This window comes from Salvelinus namaycush, chromosome 10 (genome assembly GCF_016432855.1).
Source record: "Salvelinus namaycush isolate Seneca chromosome 10, SaNama_1.0, whole genome shotgun sequence".
NCBI lineage: Eukaryota > Metazoa > Chordata > Actinopteri > Salmoniformes > Salmonidae > Salvelinus > Salvelinus namaycush.
The window spans coordinates 28,918,352-28,942,243 of record NC_052316.1 but is presented as its reverse complement, the minus strand read 5'-3'; the positions used below and the strand labels follow the sequence as shown (position 1 = coordinate 28,942,243).

Genomic DNA, 23,892 nt, shown 5'->3' with positions numbered 1-23,892 from the left:
CAACAACCTATCCCTCAACATGATCAAGACAAAGGAGATGATTGTGGACTACAAGAAAAGGAGGACCGAACACGCCCCCATTCTCATCGATGGGGCTGTAGTGGAGCAGGTTGAGAGTGTCAAGTTCCTTGGTGTCCACATCACCAACAAACTATCATGGTCCAAACACACTAAGATAGTCATGAAGAGGGCACGACAAAGCCTATTTCCCCTCAGGAGACTGAAAAGATTTGACATGGGTCCTCAGATCCTCAAAAGGTTCTACAGCTGCACCATCGAGAGCATCCTGACTGGTTGCATCACTTCCTGGTATGGCAACTTCTCAGCCTCTGACCGCAAGGCACTACAGAGGGTAGTGAGTACGGCCCAGTACATCACCGGGGCCAAGCTTCCTGCCATCCAGGACCTCTATACCAGGCGGTGTCAGAGGAAGGCCCTAAAAAACTCCAGCCACCCTAGTCATGGACTGTTCTCTCTGCTACCGCACGGCAAGCGGTACCGGAGCACCAAGTCTAGGCCCAAGAGGCTTCTTAACAGGATCTACCCCCAAGCCATAAGACTTCTGAACAGCTAATCAAAGGGATACCCAGACCCCTCTTTTACACTGCTGCTACTCTCTGTTTATTATCTATGCATAGTCACTTTAACTCTACCTACATGTACATATCACCTCAATTACCTCTACTAACCGGTGCCCCTGGACATTGACTCTGTACCGGTACCCCCTGTATATAGCCTCCCTATTGTTATTTTTATCATGACACAAGGCGAGACCCAGATGCAGACACAGGAGGCAGATTGTTGGAGTCTTACAATATTAACTAATCCAATAGGATAAGGCAAGAGAATGGTCGTGGACAGGCAAAAGAGTCAAAACCAGTTCAGAGTCCAAAAGGTACCGAAGGGCAGGCAGAATCAAGGTCAGGGCTGGCAGGATGATCAGACAGGCGGGAAAGTAGTCCAGAGTTAGGCAGGGGTCAGAACCGGGAGGACTATAAAATGAGAATAGAAAAGGAGTACGGGAAAAACACGCTGGTTGACTTGACTAAACATACAAGACGAACTGGCACAGAGAGACAGGAAACGCAGGGATAAGCGACACCTGGAGGGGGTGGAGACAATCACAGGAACAGGTGAAACAGATTAGAGCATGACAATTTTACTGCTGCTGTTTAATTATTTGTTACTTTTATTTTAAATGTTTTATTTATCACTTTTTTTCTTAACTTCTTAAAGCATTGTTGGTTAACTTCTCTGGGATATGTGGGACGGTAGCGTCCCACTTGGCCAAAAGCCAGAAAAAATGTAGCGCGCCAAATTCAAATATATTACTATAAAAATCAATCTTTCATGAAATCACACATGAAAGACACCAAATTAAAGCTACACATGTTGTGAATCCAGCCAACATGTCTGATTTCAAAAAGGATTTACGGCGAAAGCACACCAAACGATTATGTTAGCTCAGTACATAGCCACAGAAAAACACAGCCATTTTCCCAGCAAAAGATAATAGTCACAAAAAGCAGAAATAGAGATAAAATTAATCACTAACCTTTGATGATCTTCATCAGATGACACTCATAGGACATCATGTTACACAATACATTTATGTTTTGTTCGATAATGTGCATATTTATATCCACAAATCTCGGTTTACATTGGCGCCATGTTCAGAAATGCCTCCAAAATATCCGGAGAAATTGCAGAGAGCCACGTCAAATAACAGAAATACTCATCATAAACTTTGATGAAAGATACATGTTTTACATATAATTAAAGATACACTTGTTCTTAATGCAACCGCTGTGTCAGATTTCAAAAAAACTTTACGGAAAAAGCACACCATGCAATAATCTGAGAAGGCGCTCAAACATAACAACATTTCTCCGCCATGTTGGAGTCAACAGAAATACAAAATTACATCATAAATATTCCCTTACCTTTGATCATCTTCATCAGAATGCACTCCCAGGAATCCTAGTTCCACAATAAATTGTTGTTTTGTTCGATAATGTCCATTACTTATGTCTAAGTAGCTACTTTTGCTAGCATGTTTAGTGCACATGTCCAAACGCTCGCGCAAATGCAGGCAAACTCAGACGAAAACTTAAAAAAGTTATATAACAGGTCGAATAAACTGGTCAAACTAAGTAGAGAATCAATCTTCAGGATGTTGTTATCATAAATATCCAATAACGTTCCAACCAGAGCATTCCTTCATGTCTGTAGAAGTTATGGAACGCAAGGCGATATCATGAGGAAAGCGCGTGACCAGGAACTGGCATTCTGCCAGACCAATGACTGAAACACCTCCCATCCGGCCCCACATCACACTAGAGGCTTCATTCCACGTTCTACAGACTGTTGACATCTAGTGGAAGGAGTAGGAAGTGCAAACAGATCCATATCTTACAGGGAATTGAAACGGCGATGAGTTGAACATTAACCAGTCTCAGAATTCTCACTTCCTGTTTGGATTTTTTCTCAGGTTTTTGCCTGCCATATGAGTTCTGTTATACACACAGACATCATTCAAACAGTTTTAGAAAGTTCAGAGTGTTTTATATCCAATAGTAATAATAATATGCATATATTAGCATCTGGGACAGAGTAGGAGGCAGTTCACTATGGGCACGCAATTCATCCAAAAGTGAAAATGCTGCCCCCTATCATAAAGAAGTTAAGGGCTTGTAAGTAATCATTTCACTGTATTTGGCGCATGTGACAAATACGATTTGATTTGAGTTTGATGAGCAAAAAAAACTATTAAATCAATTTTAGAATAAGGCTGTAGCGGAACAAAATGTGGAAAAAGTCAAGGGGTCTGAATACTTTCCAAATGCACCGTAAAATGTACTTTTAATCCGTCTGCCTGCATATTTCAAGACATGGCATATGAGGGTGCAGAGAGATACCCAATGGGTTGGATGATACTTTTCTCATCAATCATCTTGAGAAAAGGTATACTTCAAAACTGGAAATAAACCAATCAACACAATGGAAAGGTCAAATGCTTTATTATCTAAATGTTGAATGTGCGTGGGTGACGGAGAGAAACAAAATGGTCCAGTTTGAGACCTATTGGACTCAGTTTTGTTGGGTTGTTTAGATTATACTACTGTTGTCCCTGAACTCTGTTCTGCTTTGCTCTGCTGTGATCTGGATGTGAATTATAGAACAAACAGCTGCGAGGCGTGCAGTCTGTTTCTACTCGACTCTTATCCTCCCCTCTCCTGTTTGGATGCCTGCAGGTGTGTTTGAAAGCAAAAGTGTGTTTTAATAGCGCATACTGCTTACACTGCCCAACAGATGGCCTCGGAAACTATCTACAGCAGGAGATTGGGATGCTACTGCTTGCTGTCTCTCTCTCTTTTTCTCTCTCTCTCTCTCTCTCTCTGTCACTCTCTAACATTCTCTCTCTCTCGCTCTCTAACATTCTCTCTCTCTCTCTCTCTCTCTCTCTCTCTCCCTCTCTCACTTTCTCACTCTCTCACTCTCTAACATGCTCTCTCTCAAATCAAGGGGCTTTATTGGCATGGGAAACATATGTTAACATTACCAAAGCAAGTGAAGTCTCTCACTCACTCTCTCTCTCTCTGTTTCGCTCTCTCTCTTCGCTGTATCAGTAAATAATTCAAAGTGCCAACTTTCCAAAGACTATTATTGTTTTCACCTCATGACTGAAGAATCAGGAAGATGGGGTGTTAAGTGTTCAGTGGTGTGTGTATGTGTGAATAAATGATGACAGTGTGTTTTTCACCAGTGTCTAACCTGAACAACTTCAGAACAACAACCACTTAGCCTGATATCCATTAACTACCCAAACACAACACTGAAACATTAACGGTATACATGTATCAATAGTTTAAATGTGCTGCTAACTGCTAAATTGCTGTTTTAGCCTCCCCTCTCCAACGAGTTGACATTTGCCAAACCATGTCATAGACCGTCATAGAAATCATCTGTCATGAATAATGTCTTCACTGATTGGATCAGCTCTTCACTGACAAACTCTCTCTCCCCATGTTGCGCCGCATAGATTTACTATAGTAACACTAGAGTCATTCAGTCTGCTCATTTAAACACTGTCCTTGGAGGCTCACTGTATCAGCTACCGTATATAAACATGGCCACAGGCACAGACAGTTCTGAGGGAAGGGACCTCTTAGCATTAAGATTAAGAATACTCCTCTGCTGCACGCACGTGCACACACACACCTCTCCCCTTCCTCCATTACCCCAGGTCTAGAGGCATTGACCTGGCTGTGCTTAGTCGTACTGAGCAGGCCATTAATATCAGTCATCAATAGTAATGTCACAGACACAGATAGACACAGTGCTTAATTTATGAGGACAGAATACAGATAAAAACCTGTATATCACACCACTGTAAATGCTGGGTTTTTCTCACTCAACCGTTTCAAGAGTGTATCAAGAATGGTCCATCACCCAAATGACATCCAGCCATTTTGACACAACTGTGGGAAGCATTGAAGTCAACATGGGCCAGCATCCCTGTGGAATGCTTTCGATACCTTATGGAGTCCATGCCCTGACAAATTGAGGCTGTTCTGATGGCAAAAGAGGGGTGCAACTCAATATTAGGAAGGTGTTCTTAATGTTTGGTACACTCAGACGAAATTATTAAAGATACTGCAGTAATTCTATATTAAGATGCACTTAGGGTAGTCCTATTATGGCAGTGACTGTTTAAGTTTCATTGTGTGTGGTTTGGTTTTACTATCCTTGTGGGTACCAGAAGTCCTCACAACGATAGTAAAACAAGGACAATTGGAACAAGTGGGGGAATTTCGCCAGTCCCCACAAGGAAAAAGGCTATTTTCGGCTTAAGGGTTAGGTTTAGGGTTAGAATTAGGGGTTAGTGTTAGATTTTGAATGGCAATACATTTTTCTGTCCCCACAAGGATAGTGATGCTAATGTGTGTGTGTGGGTGGGGGGGGGCTGCTCTCCCTGTCATCTCAGTTGTATTACATAATCTGTATTTCTGCCTTCTCAATCCACATGCAGGGCTCTCAGCTTGGTGCTCTCCATCACAACAACCCTACACACGCGCGAACGCGCACACACACAGATATTTCCAATCCTGTCTAGATTGTGCCTCCAGAGAGCAACTGTAGTTAGTTGGCAACAGTGCTGATGGTTCGTGTTTCCCTAGTCTTTAGTTCGGCAGGCACATTCAGGCGACCAGGTTTAAAACTAGTCGGTCACAAACTTGTGGGGAGAGAGATATATGGCTGGAACTCAGTGTGCCTAAACTGGTACAAGGCATGGTTATTTTGCATGTTGGAAAATATTTCCTGTATCAAGAGGTTTCTTCCTGTCCTGGATGGTTGCCAGGATACAAGAGGGAGTGACACTTCAGAGGTCCTTTGTTGTTAACTTCCTCCCCCGTTCCTCCCTGTTCCAAAATAGCCTGTAGCTCCTAGAGCTCTGTTTGGATGAGCTTCTCTTATCCCCTATCACACACACACACACACACACACACACACACACACACACACACACACACACCACTGGCATCCCTCACCCAACCCCTTATCCAATCCTACCTAGCCCCACTCCATTACCCCCTAGCCCCTGCTACTCTGCCCTCTGCATCCCCCCCCCCCCCCCCACACACACACAATCTCTCTCTCTCTCTCTCTCTCTCACACAGCTCTGTGGGTGGATCCAGGTTGTCAGAAGGACAGGGTAGATAGCAGAGAGCAGCTAGTGTAATCACTGCTAAGGGACGAGAGAGCCAGTCTTCCTTCTCTGTCTCAGGGGTCCATTGCTTCATCTCTCGTTCTTCTCCTCCCTCCCTTCGTTGGGCTGTGTTGCTGAGTGGATGGGATGGCAGAGAGATGGATGGGCAGATTACTGCGGCTACAAAGGACATCTGAGGGGACTGGGTGGAGTAAACACACACACACACTGCCTTATTCACAGCTGCTGTTACAACACTAGCCCCAGACCCCTGACGGGTGTGTGTGTGTGTGTGTGTGTGTGTGTGTGTGTGTGTGTGTGTGTGTGTGTGTGTGTGTGTGTGTGTGTGTGTGTGTGTGTGTGTGTGTGTGTGTGTGTGTGTGTGTGTGTGTGTGTGTACTGAAAGGCAGAGGGCCATAGCATTTAAGGGATCTCAGGACATCCATAGTCAGGGAGGGAGACTTGGAATGGAACATTTACATTTTTATTTAACCTTTTTTTAACTAGGCAAGTCAGTTATGAACAAATTCTTATTTACAGTGACGGCCTACCCCGGCCAAACCGTCACGACGTTGGGCCAATTGTGCGCCGCCCTATGGGACTCCCGATCACGACCGGTTGTGATATAGCCCGGGATCGAATCAGGGTCTGTAGTGACACCTCTAGCACTGAGATGCAGTGCCTTAGACTGCTGTACCACTCGGGAGCAATGGAACATGCAGTTCGACCTCTGAAGGGAAGGAGATGAGTGCACTTCAGTGTTCTCTGAAAGGAGGGAGTAGTGACTTGGAAGGGAACATGTAGTTTGCTTCAATGTGTACTGTGAAGGGCATGACTGTCTCGTATCAGGACATCTGATCTCCCCTTTGATGGGGAAGAAGTGCCCTACATGTGCTGCAGAGAGGGTGGAAGGGAGCGGGGAAAGAGTGGGTAGCATCTACAGCATGTTGAATTCTGGTCATGTCAAAAAATATTTGGGAAGTGTTTTGTAGTTGTAATTCTGCTCAGAACACGAACTTCAGACCCCATTTTCTTCTCCTCGTTTGTTTACTTGTCTGAATAAAAAATGCAAATGCTGTTTCCATCCAAATTGGGACCAGATTGCTGTAAACACATTTGGCATTCACTGCATACGGATTGTTGTTTTCGCTGTCTGTTGAGTTAAACACACTTGGAAGGCTGTGGATCAGACACTGTTTGGGAATCTAATCTTTATTCAGTATGCCTGTTAGTGTGTTGTCGTTATCTTGTTAGAACTGCTTGGTATATGTGTCTGTACGTGCGTGTCTGTCTGTCTCTTTGTGCCTGCGGGGCATAGTACAGCCTCAGGCAAAATGACGCTGGGTTTTATTTAACACATTGGTCTCTCTGCTGCTCTCAGTGTGTGTGGTCCAGAGTGCGTTGACTGAATGTGTTGGTATTTCACTATTAACCAACAGAGGCCAGGGGGCCATTGTTCAAAAACCACAGGTTTAATGTATTTCTCCCCAAGGCGTAGACCAAGTCAAAACACCCTGAAATCACCATGAATAACAACAATTCACTCGCTACCCATCTGCTTTCTTCAAATATACAGTACAAATCTACTGACTGTTTCTTCATAGGAAGGAGTAAAGGCGCTATATCTGACAACAAGGGTCTTGAATAACCTCTACTGTGTCTTTGTTCGTGTAGCTTTTCAACTACTCATCGTACTATATGTGTACAGAAGACTCAGTGGAGCATGACTCGTCACAAAGCTCTGCTTGACTGAGAGGGATGGATGGACACCTTTATGGAAACTGACAGAAAGTGTCTCTCTGTCTCTCTACCATTCTCTCTATGTCTCTCTCCTTACCATTCTCCCTCTTTCTCTCTCTTCTGTCTCTCCGTACCACTCTCTCTTTCAATCTCTCTCTCTTTCCCTATCACTTTCTCTCTCTTTCTCCCTCTCTCCATCTCCCCTTCATATTCCCAACCAACGTAATGTCTCAGTGTAGTTCTTCCGACCAATACAGACAGCCTTTCTCTCTCTCTCTCTACTTCCCAGCGCCCCTAACCATTACACATGTGTTATATTAACCTCTTAACTTTCCTCTTTACTCCTACTCCCATTATACCACTGACAGTTCTCTATGCAAAGGTACTTAGCAGATAAAATACATAAAACAGTCTGCCTTGGAGCTGACAGCCAATGTATTATTTTCCTCTTCAAACTACTGCAATTATTCTGATGAGATGGCAGGATGAGATGGCATGGTTACAGATATGGGAGACCTGGTCTCTTTAAAGGAGATATTTTCCACCAAACTGTGTATTGTGATTCAGTGTTTCAGTGTTGTAGTGTCGCTTTGACAATGTCTGTCTGAAAGAAACCATAATTCTTTATTATTATAAACAGTGCAAAGATGTGTACTGCACTTGATGAAATCACTACACGCACGCACATACACACACACAAACAGACATACACATGCATCTACACACACACATACACATACATCCATACACACACACACATACACACACACACATACACACACACACACAGCGGCCTAGTTCCACTGTTCATCATTAAGTCGTGAGAGTAAACAGCCTGTCTGGTAATGTCCCCATTAACCTGTAGATCAGACAGCGACACACCATCACTCATCCACTGGCCCAGTGGGGGTACAAACCTTGAGTTGTCTTTCTTTATTTCCCACACTAATCAATCTCAATCAATCAATCTCTCTCTGAACCCCAGCGAATCCCCGTGCTGGCGGGGAGTGAGCTGGCAACCGGAGGGTTGCTGGCATCAATATCTCAGTTGCAACCAACCGCTGATGTTCGCTTGAGCAAGTAGCTTAACACCCTAAAAAAATTGCTCATTGGGCGCTGCTCTGTGGCTGGCCTGTGCTCCAACCTAATGTGTGTGTGTGTATCAGTGGGGGTTGGATAAAAGCAGAAGACACATTTCTATCTTGCGTCTATCTATACTAATAAAGTATATCTTATGAATTCTTCTCAGTAAATGCATCTTCTCAGTCTATGCAATTATCGTTGTCTGACACACGCATACACAAATGCAACTATCTCTCTCTGACACACTGACAGATTGAATTTGCTCTTCAAGGAAAAACAATATAGTCATCCAGTCCTTTGACAGATACAAGCTGCTATTGTTCATCTTTTCAATTCATTATTGTGTGAATGCTATTCCAGTAGTGACATATTGGGTTGTCTGGGTGGATGCGTGAGTGAGCATGAGTTTTCCTTTTCTCTTAGGGCCTGTTCAGCCATGCCTCTGTTTTACCTCAAGCTCTGCTTATCACCGGGGGAAATGTACACTCTCTCTGCCAAAGCACACATTCTGAATATGAACATCAATATGTCTCTTTCTTTGACTTTGTCTCTCTTTCTTTGTTTATCTTTCGCCATCTCCTCCTTACGTCTTCCATCCTCTCTCTCCTTGTATTGATGTCTCCCTCTCTCAATCTATCAATCCACCATTAACCCTCTCCTCCATGGCAGGTTCCAGAGGAGGCCTCTCTGCTGCTTGCGTCCCCCAGGATGCTGCTGCCGTCATCGGGTACTCTGCCTCCCACCACCCCCCTGTCAGTCCACCACCAGATCCAACTGCTACAGCAACAACTACAGCAACAACAGCAACAGACACATGTAGCCGTGGCACAGGTAGGACTGAGACACACGTTTGTGTATGTTAACAGATGGTGTTTGTAGTATTGTGGTAGGTCTTGTTGTTTGAACTACAGTGAGATGGTCATTACCATAACAAATGGTGTTTTAACCTTGCCCCGGTGTACTGTGTGTTTGTGTGTGGTTCCCTGCTAGCTACCATCTTGTTTGTCTGTGAGCTCTTGACTTTACTAATATTAACCTTCATGAATCATGTCAACCTTACCTTGTGTGACCTTAACACCAGCTCTCCTACACACACACACACACACACACACACACACACACACACACACACACACACACACACACACACACACACACACACACACACACACACACACACACACACACACACACACACACACACAGGTTCACACTGTCAGCCAGTTGGCGAAGCTCTCCCTATTTTCCCTCTATTTACACGCAACTCCATGAACACACACACACTTACACAACACAAAACACACACACTGTCAGCGAGTTAGCAACAACCCTGGAGTCCAATGGCCGCAATTTCACAACTGAGCTCCCTTTATTTAACTCGAACTGCTTGAACACACACACACACACACACACACACACACACACACACACACACACACACACACACACACACACACACACACACACACACACACACACACACAAGACAATCATTTATTAATTTGACAAAAATCTGAAATCACACTAGATGTATTAGACTTTAGAATTGCATTGGGGGATTACTTATTTTACTGTAAAGCCTTACCTATGGATTGTGGATCAATGACATGGGGTATCAGTCTACTCAGTGACACACAGAGAACATTAGCGTCATAGCTCTTATTGTGGGACTCTGAAACTGTGAATTGAGCCACATTTATTGTCAACCTATGTGTATTGAACACTATTCCAGAGGAAAAACAATACTGTGTGAATGTTTTGAACCCTGATAACGCTGAGGAGGACGTTGGGAAAAAAGCACTTGGGTATTGAGTAGACTGATACCACATTTCATTGATCCCCAATCCTTAGGTAAAGCTGTACAGTGCAATATGAATGTCAATACGCACAATAGGCTGACTGGGGAGGTGATTTCACACAGTCAAAGTCCCGCAATAAGATCTACAACACTGATATTTCCATAAACTCTTCGCAGTTGTGCTCTCTGGGTGTCACCGAGAACTGATACCCCATTTCATTGCTCCACATTCCAACACTCCAACCATGTTTAACATTATCAAGTCTAAATATGGCATGATTTCACCAATTGAAACCTTCTGCATCACTTTCAAAGAGGGACTTTTATTTTAAAGGTGAACCGCAAATTCCACTGTTGTGGCTAATCCTTATTGTGGCTAGCTTCACAACACATAACCCGATCCGGTTAAGCCATAGTAGGCAGATGAAGCTAGCTGGCTGCTTATAACATCAGATTTGGGCAACCGGGTTAAGTAGGAGGCTAGCTAGTTATTTCAATAGGAGGACAACAACTGGCTACCTAGCTAATACTTACTCACATGTGTTAGGTTCTAATTCTCAGAGTAAAACACTCAACGGACATTATGAAAGCTTAACCAAGTTTATTCTGCCTAGAGGGTCAATACAGCTGCATTCAGACAAAAACATTTTCACACAAGCACTGATATTTAACCGTTCCTCATAGGTTGAGTCTCCTCCTACCCATCTGTACAAACATCGTTCTTTACTGCTAGGCAGGACACTAATCATACGGGCCATAAACGTATATTTCTCCCTTAAGGTGACCTGACCTGAACCGACCTCAACCCCCCTCATCACCAATCCATGGCTCACTCCCCTTATCAATGCCTGCCACATGTAATCGCTTCCCTGCACTCAACACATTCCAAGCTTAGTTGCACCCACTATATACCTTCCTCCTATAACCATTAACTTCTGGTGTAGACCCTCTAAACCTTAGTACTCCATCAGTGACATGAATACGTATATTTCCTATTCTCAGAACCCAACACATGGATTCCTAAATCATTGCTAAGAATATTGAAAATGACTGCAGTTTCTACTGTTCATTGTTTTCAGGCTGGTTGCATTAGCGCTAGCTAGGTACCAACATCTGTATCAAAGATATTTGCAAACATTTTTGATCCTGCTCGTTTGATCCTGATCTAATTTCAAATGCTCACAGACGTTTTCACATTCGGTCGAACAAATAATGCCTTATTACCAACGTGGTAATGTCCAGCTTTGACAGTGATTGTAATGGTGGCGCTGGGCTTGTGCATGCAAATTCAGCACACACAACATTCTTTAATGGAATTGTGTTATTTAACGTGTCAAATAGTGTTATTTGAGGTGTATCTTTTTTGACACGCAAAGACCCAAACGTCGTTCCATACATCTGAGGTTGTGATGTTAGTTTATTTATCTCTCCAGCAGCGTGTTTGGCCGTGGTTCCCTGAGGAAAGCCCTGCCTCGTCAGATCAAACCACAGACACAGTGTTTTTGGTGTTGAAAGAGAGAATTTTCCTTCTACAAGTACCAGACATGGACATGGGAATAACCCAAACACACACTTCACACAGCTTCAGCTCAACGCTAGATGGGGACAGGGGAATAACCAACCTCAATATTTACATTCTAACCTCCTCTTCCTCCCTCCATTCCTCTCCTCCCTTCCAGCCGATGTAGGCCTATTAAGTAAAGATTAGTCCGGCCTCCTCCTGTTGTTATTGGCTAATTGCTGTTTGTATTGTCTTGCTGTTAAAAGTGTAAGGCTTTACACTTGTGGGCCATCAGAACATTAGAGGCAGCCAATCCTGCTTATCTCTGTCCAAACCCCAGCTCACTGCACAGGCATGGATAAACCCATCAGTTCTGCTGCCTGCCTTGCGGCATTAAGACTTTGCCCATAGCTAGTTTCAACTGGCCCTTGATGAGTAAGGAGAATTAAAAACCCACTCCGAGGTTAAAAAGAAGACAATAATAAGCTGATTATAAAACACAACATTTGGAAAATAAGTGAAGCAGAGGAAGACGTGACTGCCTTGTGGAAGTCTAGTTCTTAAGGCCTGTGAGTGTGTGCGTGCGTGCGTGTGCGTGGCTGTGTGTTTGTACTTTCTTGCGTGTGTGTGAGACAGGGTACCCGGGTAGCTGTACCTGATTGAAAGCACCCCTCTAACCCCTGTCTACCAGTCCAGTCAGTTGATCGCCCTGAGAGGGTGATGATGTCACGATTGACTTTGTGCAACAGACAGTAAAGAAGAAAATATAATAATTTATCTCCGCCAATCAGGTGTCAAGGTGGGTCAAGTATATCACTTCCATTTAGCCTCAGAGGGAGGGCCAGGAGTGCGGATAGCGATCGGCCCAGTTAGTTTGGGACAGTGCCAACTCTCTGAGACTGAAAGGACTTCTAACCAAAGTGCTGACAATAGCTGAGAAGTTAGAAGTTAGCTGCTCCATGAAAGCTCACACTTATCACAATCATTGAGAGTTGAAAAGAGAGAAAAAGAGGAAAGGATGAGAGAGGGAGAGGAGGAGAATCATTAACATAATCAGTCAAGTGTGAATACTTGTGTTTGATGAGACTCACACTGCAGAGCAGAACCTTTTTAGTTTTGGTGGCTAATGAGATTTAATCTACACACTGAATGAAAATGTAAAGGCAAAATGTAAAGTGTTGGTCCCATATTTCATGAGAGGAAATAAAAGTACCCAGAAATGTTCCATATGCACAAAAAACGTATTTCTCGCAGATTTTGTTCACAAATTTGATTACATCCCTGTTAGTAAGCATTTCTCCTTTGCCTATATAATCCTTCCACGTGACAGGTGTGACCTATCAAGAAGCTGATTAACCAGCATGATAATTACACAGGAGCACCTTGTGCTGGCAACAATAAATGGCCACTCTAAAATGTGCAGTTTTGTCACACAACAGGATGCCACAGATGTCTCAAGTTTTGAGGGAGCGTTCAAATGGTAGGCTGACTGCAGGAATGTCCACCAGAGCTGTTGCCAGAGCATACTGTTAATTAATGCAGACCACGTGTATGGTGTCGTGTGGGTGAGCCATTTACTAATGTCAGCGTTGTGAGCAGAGTTCCCCATGGTGGCTGTGTGGTTAATGTATGGGCAGGCATAAACTACGGACAACGAACACAATTGCATGTTATCGATGGTAATTTGAATGCACAGAGATACCGTGACGAGATCCTGAAGCCCATTGTCGTGCCATTCATCCGCCACCATAACCTCATGTTTCAGTATGATAATGCACGGCCCTACTTTTTTTTTAAGGTATCTGTGACCAACAGATGCATATCTGTATTCCCAGTCGTGTAATCCATAGATTAGGGCCTAATGAATTTATTTCATTTGACTGATTTCCTTATATGAGCTGTAACTCAGTCAAGTTTACAAGCACTTAGGTTGGAGTCATTAAAACTAGTTTTTCAACCATTCCACAAATTTCTTGTTAACAAACTATAGTTTTGGCAAGTTGGTTAGGACATTACTTTGTGCATGACACAAGTCCAACAATTGTTTACAAACAGATTATTTCACTTATAATTAATTCACTGTATCACAATTCCAGTGGGTCAGAAGTTTACATACACTAAATTGACTGTGCCTTTAAACAGCTTGGAAAATTCCAGACAATTATGTAATGGCTTTAGAAGCTTCTGATAGGCTATTTGACATAATTTGAGTCAATTGGAGGTGTACCTGTGGATGTATTTCAATGCCTACCTTCAAAATCAGTGCCTCTTTGCTTGACATCATGGGAAAATCTAAAGAAATCAGTCAAGACCTCAGATAAAGAATTGTAGACCTCCACAAGTCTGGTTCATCCTTGGGAGCAATTTCCAAACGCCTGAAGGTACAATGTTCTTCTGTACAAACAATAGTACCCAAGTATAAACACCATGGGACCACGCAGCCGTCATACCGCTCAGGAAGGAGACGCGTTCTGTCTCCTAGAGATGAATGTACTTTAGTGCGAAAAGTGCAAATCAATCCCAGAGCAACAGCAAAGGACCTTGTGAAGATGCTGGAAGAAACAGGTACAAAAGTATCTATATCCACAGTAAAACGAGTCCTATATCGACATAACCTGAAAGGCCGCTCAGCAAGGAAGAAGCCACTGCTCCAAAACCGTCAAAAAAAATAGCCAGATTGCAGTTTGCAACTGCACATGGGGACAAAGATCAGAGGACATTTCTCCAAAATGTACGGTCTGATGAAATAAAAATAGAACTGTTTTGCCATAATGACCATTGTTATGTTTGGAGGAAAAAGGGGGTTGGCTTGCAAGCCGAAGTACACCACCCCAACCGTGAAGATGGCAGCATCATGTTGTGGGGGTGCTTTGCTGCAGGAAGGACAGGTGCACTTCACAAAATAGATGGCATCATGAGGATGGAAAAATATGTGGATGTATTGAAGAAACATCTCAAGATCAGTCAGGAAGTTAAAGCTTGGTCGCAAATGGGTCTTCCAAATGGACAATGACCCCAAGCATACTTCTAAAGTTGTGGCAAAATGGCTTAACCTTTCTAGGACACACGTTGCGCTAGCGGAACCCCCCCCCCACAACATTCCGCTGAAAAGGCAGCGCGGGAAATTCAAAAATTGTTTAGAAATATGGAGCTTTCACACATTAACAAGTCCAATACAGCAAATGAAAGATAAACATCTTGTTAATCTACCCATCGTGTCTGATTTAAAAAAGGCTTTACAGCGAAAACACAACATATGATTATGTTAGATCACCACCAAGTTCAAAAAACACACAGCCATTTTCCCAGCCAAAGATAGGAGTCACAAAAAGCAGAAATAGAGATAACATTAATCACTAACCTTTGATGATCTTCGTCAGATGACACTCATAGGACATCATGTTACACAATACATGCATTTTTGTTCGATACTGTGCATATTTATATCCAAAAATCTTAGTTTACATTGGCGCCATGTTCAGAAATGCCTCCAAAATATCTAGAGAAATTGCAGAGAGCAACATATAATAACAGAAATACTCATCATACACTTTGATGAAAGATACATGTTTTACATATAATTAAAGATACACTTGTTCTTAATGCAACCGCTGTGTCAGATTTCAAAAAATCTTTGCGGAAAAAGCACACCATGCAATAATCTGAGACGGCGCTCAGATAAAAACAGAATTTCTCCGCCATGTTGGAGTCAACAGAAATACGAAATTACATCATAAATATTCCCTTACCTTTGATAATCTTCATCAGAATGCACTCCCAGGAATCCTAGTTCGACAATAAATTGTTGTTTTGTTCGATAATGTCAATTATTTATGTCCAAGTAGCTACTTTTGCTAGCGCGATTATTACACATATCCAAACGCTCGTGCAAGTCACGCATAACGTCGGACGAAAACTTAAAAAAGTTATATCACAGGTCGAATAAACTTGTCAAACTAAGTAGAGAATCAATCTTCAGGATGTTGTTATCATATATATCCAATAACGTTCCAACCGGAGCATTCCTTCATGTCTGTATAAGTTATGGAACGCAAGGCGATATCATGAGGTTATGCGCGTGACCAGGAAATGGCAATCTGCCAGACCACTGACTCATTCCCCTCTCATCCGGCCCCACAACACAGTATAATCTTCATTCAACGTTCTACCGACTGTTGACATCTAGTGGAAGGCGTAGGAAGTGCAAACAAATCCATATCTTCCTGGGATTTGAATAGGCGATGAGTTGAAAAACAACCAGCCTCAGAATTTCCACTTCCTGTTTGGAAGTTTGCCTGCCATATGAGTTCTGTTATACTCACAGACATAATTCAAACAGTTTTAGAAACTTCAGAGTGTTTTCTATCCAATAGTAATAATAATATGCATATATTAGCATCTGGGACAGAGTAGGAGGCAGTTCAATTTGGGCACGCTATTCATCCAAAGTGAAAATGCTGCCCCCTATCCCTAATTAAGGACAACAAAGTCAAGGTATTGGAGTGGCCATCACAAAGCCCTGACCTCAATCCCATAGAACTTTTGTTGGCAGAACTGAAAAAGCGTGTGCGAGCAAGGAGGCCTACAAACCTGACTCAGTTACACCAGCTCTGTCAGGAGGAATGGGCCAAAATTCACCCAACTTATTGTGGGAAGCTTGTGGAAGGTTACCCGAAACGTTTGACCCAAGTCAAACAATTTTAAAGGCAATGCTACCAAATACTAATTGAGTGTTTGTAAACTTCTGACCCACTGGGAATGTGATGAAATAAATAAAAGCTGAAATAAATCATTCTCTCTACTATTATTCTGACATTTCACATTCTTAAAATAAGGTGGTGATCCTAACTGACCTAAGACAGGGAATTTTTACTAGGATTAAATGTCAGGAATTGTGAAAAACTGAATTTAAATGTATTTGGCTAAAGTGTATGTGAACTTCCAACATCAACTGTATATATATATTTTGTTCAGTTTAATTCATACACTACTGGAAGCTATCTCTCTCTCACACACACACACACACACACACTCTCTCTCTGTCTCTCTCTGCCTGGCTGCGTAAACTACATGAGGATAATCCTGAACTGGGTGGTAATAGAGTTGTACATCCTCTGGTTCTTGTAGGGACATCACCTCAACACTAAGTCGTTGATTGAGAAGGAACGTTTTATAGGGGATGGACCCAGTTTTAGCCTGTTACAGTTCATTAGAGACTGTCATTATTGAGCCATCTATATTACTTTACTTTTTTTATTATTTTATATTATTATTATTTAACCTTTATTTAACTAGGCAAGTCAGTTAAGAACACATTCTTTAACTTTTTCTTTCTTTCTTTCTCTCTCTCTGTCTCTCTCATACAGAGACACATTTAGTCTTTCTGTGCTCTGTGTTATTATTCAGGCTGCGTTCCCCATCACCACAGAGCAGCGTTTTTTTTGCGTGTCTCACAGGACTTCAGAAGTCACGTCTTGGACAAATGTGACACCTTCCTTCTCCAAGACCTGTCGGACTAAACTCAGTTTAGCTTTCACACTTTGATCAGTACAGCATGCCTTCTCCTCAGAGTCACGTACCTCAACCCCCATATCGCATGTTGTGTCCTGGCGGTGCTTGAGGTGTCGTACGGCGGTATATTACCCTGACCGCGTCGTTAGACTGTCTGGATTTACAGATGAACTCTGAGGGTGATGGCCTGCACTAATGTAGGCTAGATCACTGCCAATTTGTCGCTGTGGAGTGATGATGGAATCTGATCTGTCTTTTACCCTCTTTACCGTCCAGGGGTGGATGGGGGAAGAGGGGAGAGGATGAGAAGAGCTAAGGGGAGAGAGGAGAGTGAAGGGGCGAAGGGGAGAGAATAAGGGGAGTGTACAGTAAGTGGAAGAGGGGAGGTTGTGGGGTCGAAGAGTGGCTCCATCTTGTGTCTGTACGGTTTAGAGGCTTCTTATTAGACACAAAGTCCTTCAGCTGTTTTTCCCATTTCATCACCATCAACTGTTTGTCTTTACAGTTATTACATCACCAATGATGACAGACAGCTATACATCCGCGTTCAAATCAAATCAACGTTTATTGGTCGCGTACACAGATGTTTTGCAGGTGTTGTGGCAGTGAAATGATTATGTTTCCAATAGTGCAGCAATATCTAGCAATACAATAACAATATACACATAATCCTAAACTAAAAAAATAATGAGCGATATCAGAACGATCATGTCAGAGTCCAGACAATAAATACTGTATATGAACAGAAAAGGTGTGTACAGAAGAAGTAGTTATCTAGGATGAGCCATGAATAGAATACAGTATATACATATAAGGTAGTAAAAACAGTATGTAAACATTATTAAAGTGACTGGTAGCCGGCTAGTGACGGTGTCTAAGGTTCAGGGCAGGGTACCGGGCGGAGGCCGGCTAGTGATGACTGTTTAACAGTCTGATGGCCTGGAGATAAATCAAAAATCGAATCAACTTTTATTTGTCACGTGCAGAATACAACAGGTGTAGACCTCACTGTGAAATACTTACTTTCCTTTACTTAATTACAAGCCTTTAACCAACAATGCCAAAACCAAGCCAAAACCAACAATTTACTAAATAAACTAAAGTAAAACATGTAATAAAAAGTAACACAATAAAATAACAATAACGAGGCTATATACAGGGTGTACCAGTACAGAGTCAATGTGCAGAGGTACAGATTAGTCGAGGTAATTTGTAGATATAGGTAGGGGTAAAGTGACTATGCATAGATAATAAACAGTGAGTTGCAGCAGTGTAAAAATAAAGGAAGGGGGGTCAGTCAATGTAAATAGTCTGGGTGGGCATTTGTTGAATTATTCAGCACTCTTATGGCTTAGGTGTAGAAGCTGTTAAGGAGCCTTTTGGATCTAGAATTGTCGCTCCGGTCCCGCTTGCCGTGCGGTAGCAGAGAGAACAGTCTATGACTTGGGTGACTGGGGTATTTGACCATTTTTTGGGCCTTTCTTTGACACCGCCTAATATATAGGTCCTGGATTGCAGGAAGCTTGGCCCCAGTGATGTACTGGGTCGTACGCACTACCCTCTGTAGCACTACTCTTGATGCGCCTGTACTGTCTCCACTTTCTAGATGATAGTGGGGTGTAATGGCCGTGGCTCGGTGGCTGAGGTCCTTGATGAACATCTTGGCCGTCCTGTGACTCCGGGTGCTGCAGATGTCCTGGAGGGCAGGCAGTATGCCCTCGATAATGCTTTGGGCTGACCGCACCAACCTCTGGAGAGCCCTGCAGTTGCGGGCGGGGCAGTTGCTGTACCAGGCGGTGATACAGCCTGATGCTCTCGATGCTGCATCTGTGGAAGTTCATGAGGGTCGTAGGGGCCAAGCCAAATGTATTGTTGCGCCTTCTTCACCACGCTATCGGCGTGAAGGGACCATTTCAGGAACTTGAAGCTTTTGGCCCTCTCCACTGCGGTTCTGTTGATGTGGATGGGGGTGTGCTCTCTCTGCTGTCTACTGTAGTCCACGATCAGCTCCTTCGTTTTGTTGACATTGAGGTTATTTCCCTGGCGTCACTCTGCCAGGGCTGTCACCTCCTCCCTGAAGGCTGTCTCAGCATTGTTGGTACTCAGGTCTGTTGTGCCATCAGCAAACTTGATGATTGAGTTGGAGACGTGCGTGGCCGCGCAGTCATGGTTGAACAGGGAGTACAGGAGGGGGGCTGAGCACGCACCCCTGTAGGGCCCCCGCGTTGAGGATCAGTGTGGCAGAGGTGTTGTTGCCTACCTTCATCAGGAGTTTAGGACCCAGTTGTACAGGGAAGGGTTCAGACCCAGGACCCTGAGCTTAGTGATAAGCTTGGAGGGCACTATGGTGTTGAAGGCTGAGCTGTAGTCGATGAACAGCATTGTCACATAGGTATTTGTCTCGTATTTGTGAGAAAGGGCAGTGTGCAGTGCAATTGCGATTGCGTCGTCCGTCGATCTGTTGGAACGGTATGCAAATTGTAGTCGGTATAGGGTGTCTGATAAAGTGGAGGTGATATGATCCTTAACACGCTTGAATGTCTTACTTACGTCTGCCACGGAGATCAGGAGCACACAGTCCACGTGAGCGACGGGGGCCTATGTTGCCAGCTCTGTGTTGTTTTCCTTGAAGCGGGCGAAAAAGTGTTTAAGTTGTCTGGGAGCGAGGCGTCAGTGTCCACGACATGGCTGGCTTTCCCTTTATAACTCTTGATTGTCTGGAGTCCCTGCCACATGCGTCTCGTGTCTGAGCCATTGCATTGCGACTCCACTTTGTCCCTGTACTGTCGTTTTGCCTCTTTGATTGCCTTACGGAGGTCATAACTGGTCTGTTTGTACATATTCATGTTCCCAGTCACCTTGCCGTGGTTATATGCGTTGGATTTGCGTGAATGCTGCCAACTATTCACAGTTTTTGGTTTGGATAAGTTCTAATTGTCACAGTAGCGTTACCTTGGTTAGAGTTTTTGTAGCTATGGTACATGTATGAAGAAATCCGAATCATGTCATCTTGTTATATTGAAAGACAGAATCAGAGAGCTTCGGACTCTCTAGCTACAGCCTCATGACTCAATTCATGCTCCATTTTCCTTGAAGTGAGAAATGAATGGAGTGCTTTAGAGACATGGGCTGTATGCCAAGCCAGAAATAGCCCTTTGTATTCATAATGCTCCTTGAAGTCAGAAAACCACTGCAGAAGTGTTCCTATAGAAACCATCACAAAGTTTTAAGTACAAGCGCTCGCTCAATGTCAAGTTAGAAATACCACAGTAGCACTCATTGTCGTCCATTCACAAATCGATGAGCCTTTTTCTTTGCTGAGTCTTCATCGCTTCTCTTGTCAGGATATATGCCAGCGGCATACCACCCTGCATCCCACTGCTGGCTTGCCTCTGGAGCTAAGCAGGATTGGTTGTGGTTGGTCCCTGGATGGGTGACCAGATGCTGCTGAAAGTGATGTTGGAGTGCCAGTAGGAGGCACTCTTTCTTCTGGTCTAAAAAAAGATCCCAATTCCCCGGCAGTGATTGGGGACATTGCCCTGTGTAGGGTGCTGTCTTTTGGATAGGATCGGATGTCTAAAGATCCCATGGCACTAATTGTAAGAGTAGGGGTGTTAACCCCGGTGTCCTGGCTAAATTTCCAATCTGGCCCTCATACCATCATTGCCACCTAATCATTCCCAGCTTCCAATTGGCGCATTCCTCTCCCCCGTAACTGTTCCCCACGTTGTTGCTGTAAATGAGAATCTGTTCTCAGTCAACTTATGTGGTGAAATATACAGCACATCCAATTAGGTCTGTGACTATTTTGGATGACGGTTATTGGTCAGCCAAATGTCCTCGGTCACCGTTATAATCGTTTGAATAGCAATTATTTTGAAAACATTTTTTTAAAGACTCACATTTTCTGACTGCATGTGCTGCTGCTGCAGGGTTGCCTAGGCAACCAAATACTTGTTTGCTAGAACACCTTTCTTGTTTCAACAAGGAGCAACATCGTTTCATCACGTTGTATAGAGTCCATGTTACAGCGGAAACGGACTTAACCGCGATCCACACACAAACTATTTTTCTTTATCCTTAATCGGCAGTTACACGGTTATACGGTAATTGTGCCAGCCCTACATCCAATGCCACTCTGCCTCCCCTTGGAATTAAGCTTTATCAAAGAGATTGAATCTAAGCTCTGGCTAGTAATACCCTGTAGACTAATGCACATGCATGTCCCTTGATATTGAAGGAATCCCTCAGCTACTGCTCTGGCCATCATCAGTGTCTCTCCACTTGTTTCTGAGAAGACATGATTCATCCCCAGGGTTGTCTGTGTTGACACCTGGGATAGAGAAGAAACAGGGTATCTTCTTCTCTGGTTTAAATGATTTAGTGACTAATGCCACTGCAGGCTGCTCCTTTAATGGAAACTGTCTTTCTTCTTTTGGTCTAATCCTGCTACAGACCATACATGGCATTAAGATTACATGAGCTTGAGCTTGGAGTCTGGCAGTCCGCGTCTTGTTCTTCATTGAATGGGTTTTGGTGAGACAGACACACTGACACTCAATAGCATGAAGTCGCTATTGAGTGTTTGTTTATGTAAATGCTTATCTCAGGAGTGTTGGTACTCTCTCTCTCAGGTGTATGCACATACTGTATTGTGTGTGTGTGTGTGTGTGTGTGTGTGTGTGTGTGTGTGTGTGTGTGTGTGTGTGTGTGTTCTCTTTCTCCCAAATGTGTCCTTATCTCAGACGTACAGTATGTGTGTGTTCTCTCCCTCTAGGTGCACCTGTTGAAGGACCAACTGAGTGCGGAGGCTACAGCCAGACTGGAGGCCCAGGCCAGAGTGCACCAGCTGCTGCTCCAGAACAAGGACCTGCTGCAGCACATCTCCCTACTGGTCAAACAGATCCAGGAGCTGGAGGTCAAAATGTCAGGACCCTGCTCCAGTGAGTACACTCATGGATGCATTACCACACATACGCACAAGCGGACTTGCGGACACACACACACACACACACACACACACACACACACACACAAGCATGGAGATAGTCTTGGGGCTCTATATTAGCAAACCTAATGCAATGGTTAATCTAAGCACAGGCAGTAGGGCTATAAGTGCAGGGGTGTGTCAGAAATATTTTTGCTATTTTCACTATCACAATTATCGGCGCACTTGCTGGCGTTGGCGCGAAAGGGCTGAGTTTTTATGAATAAACAAGTTGTGGGTGTGTCGACTTGGCCTCTCACTGGCCAATCAGAACGTGCTCCATGGCAAAATATGTGGTTGCTTCAAGTTGTGTATTTACGGTCATTTATGTATTGCCTTGGAATCAACTCCAACTCCAATGTTAGTATGTTATAGTTTGTTAAATGGCTTACAGAAACAAAATAACAAAATGTAAACCTATCTTTGCTTAAAACATTAACTTGAACACATTTGCAGTCCACATTGTTCTTAGTAATTGTATATACTGTATATAGTATTCCCACTGACATAGGGGCTCCTACTGTAAATTACATTATGGCGGAGCAGGGACATGACAAACATTGTCAATAAGCAAGATTCAATTCATTTTTGATAAGGCCTAAAAAGAAAACAAATAATTTGAATCATACTCTAAACAAAACAACTTGTTTTAAATAGGCTATGTCACACTTACAGACACCATCATTTCTCCCTGTGGGTATATCATTTTAAAACAACGTAGACTATGGAAGGTTTACACACATCCAAACTTTTCACAGTAGCTGGACAAAGATCCAATATGAATAGAAAGAATGTCTACTCATCGTTATACTGATCCCAAATAGGCCCATGTTTTATGATCAGAATCGGAACCATCTTCTTATCAGATTGCATTCACACATCTCCTGAAGTTGCATTGCAAGCGCGTCACAGACATTGTCACCATAAAACCAGGAAAGTGAATCATTCTAATAAGTTAGGTTGTAACGGGAAAAAAGCTGTTTTGTTTTAAAACAACAACAACAATAAATACATGTAATGATATCATAAAATCGTCAGGAAAAAAAGACACATTGCTGTTGAATCAGCCTTCATTATAGCAGGCCTAAGAGAGGGCTTGGTTTTTGAACATATGAAACAGAAAACAAGCTATTTTTACAGGTTACAGACTTCTATATACGAGTTTCACCGGTATTCACAGAGGTTCTCATATATCCTTTCATGATGGGCATGGACACATAGCCTACATCATGGAGGGGGTTTTACGCACATCCAAAACAGGACTTGCATGGCTAAAATAATGTGGGCCTTCCTACAATGCATAGATACAAAGGGAATGTCAGCTCACTGTTTTACTCCTCTCAAACTTGATATTTTCATAAAGCTTTGGTATACTGAACAAAAATATTAACGCAACATGCAACAATTTCAACGATTTTACTGAGTTACAGTTCATATAAGGAAATCAGTCAATTGAATTCATTAGGCCCTAATCTATGGATTTCACATGATTGGGCAGGGGCGCAGCCATGGGGGGGGCCTGGGAGGGTATAGGCACACCCACTTGGGAGCCAGGTCCATCC

General features: G+C 43.2%; 1 protein-coding gene across 1 annotated transcript in view; it reads left to right on the top strand.

The window, feature by feature from the left end:
• The window catches only part of LOC120054941 (carboxyl-terminal PDZ ligand of neuronal nitric oxide synthase protein-like), a 201,103-nt gene that overhangs the window by 140,867 nt on the left and 36,344 nt on the right, over window positions 1–23,892 (top strand). The window contains exons 8-9 of the mRNA XM_039002707.1: window positions 9,203–9,364; window positions 22,121–22,286. Of these exons, the coding sequence (XP_038858635.1) occupies window positions 9,203–9,364; window positions 22,121–22,286 (328 nt within the window). The remainder of the gene's footprint in view (window positions 1–9,202; window positions 9,365–22,120; window positions 22,287–23,892) is intronic.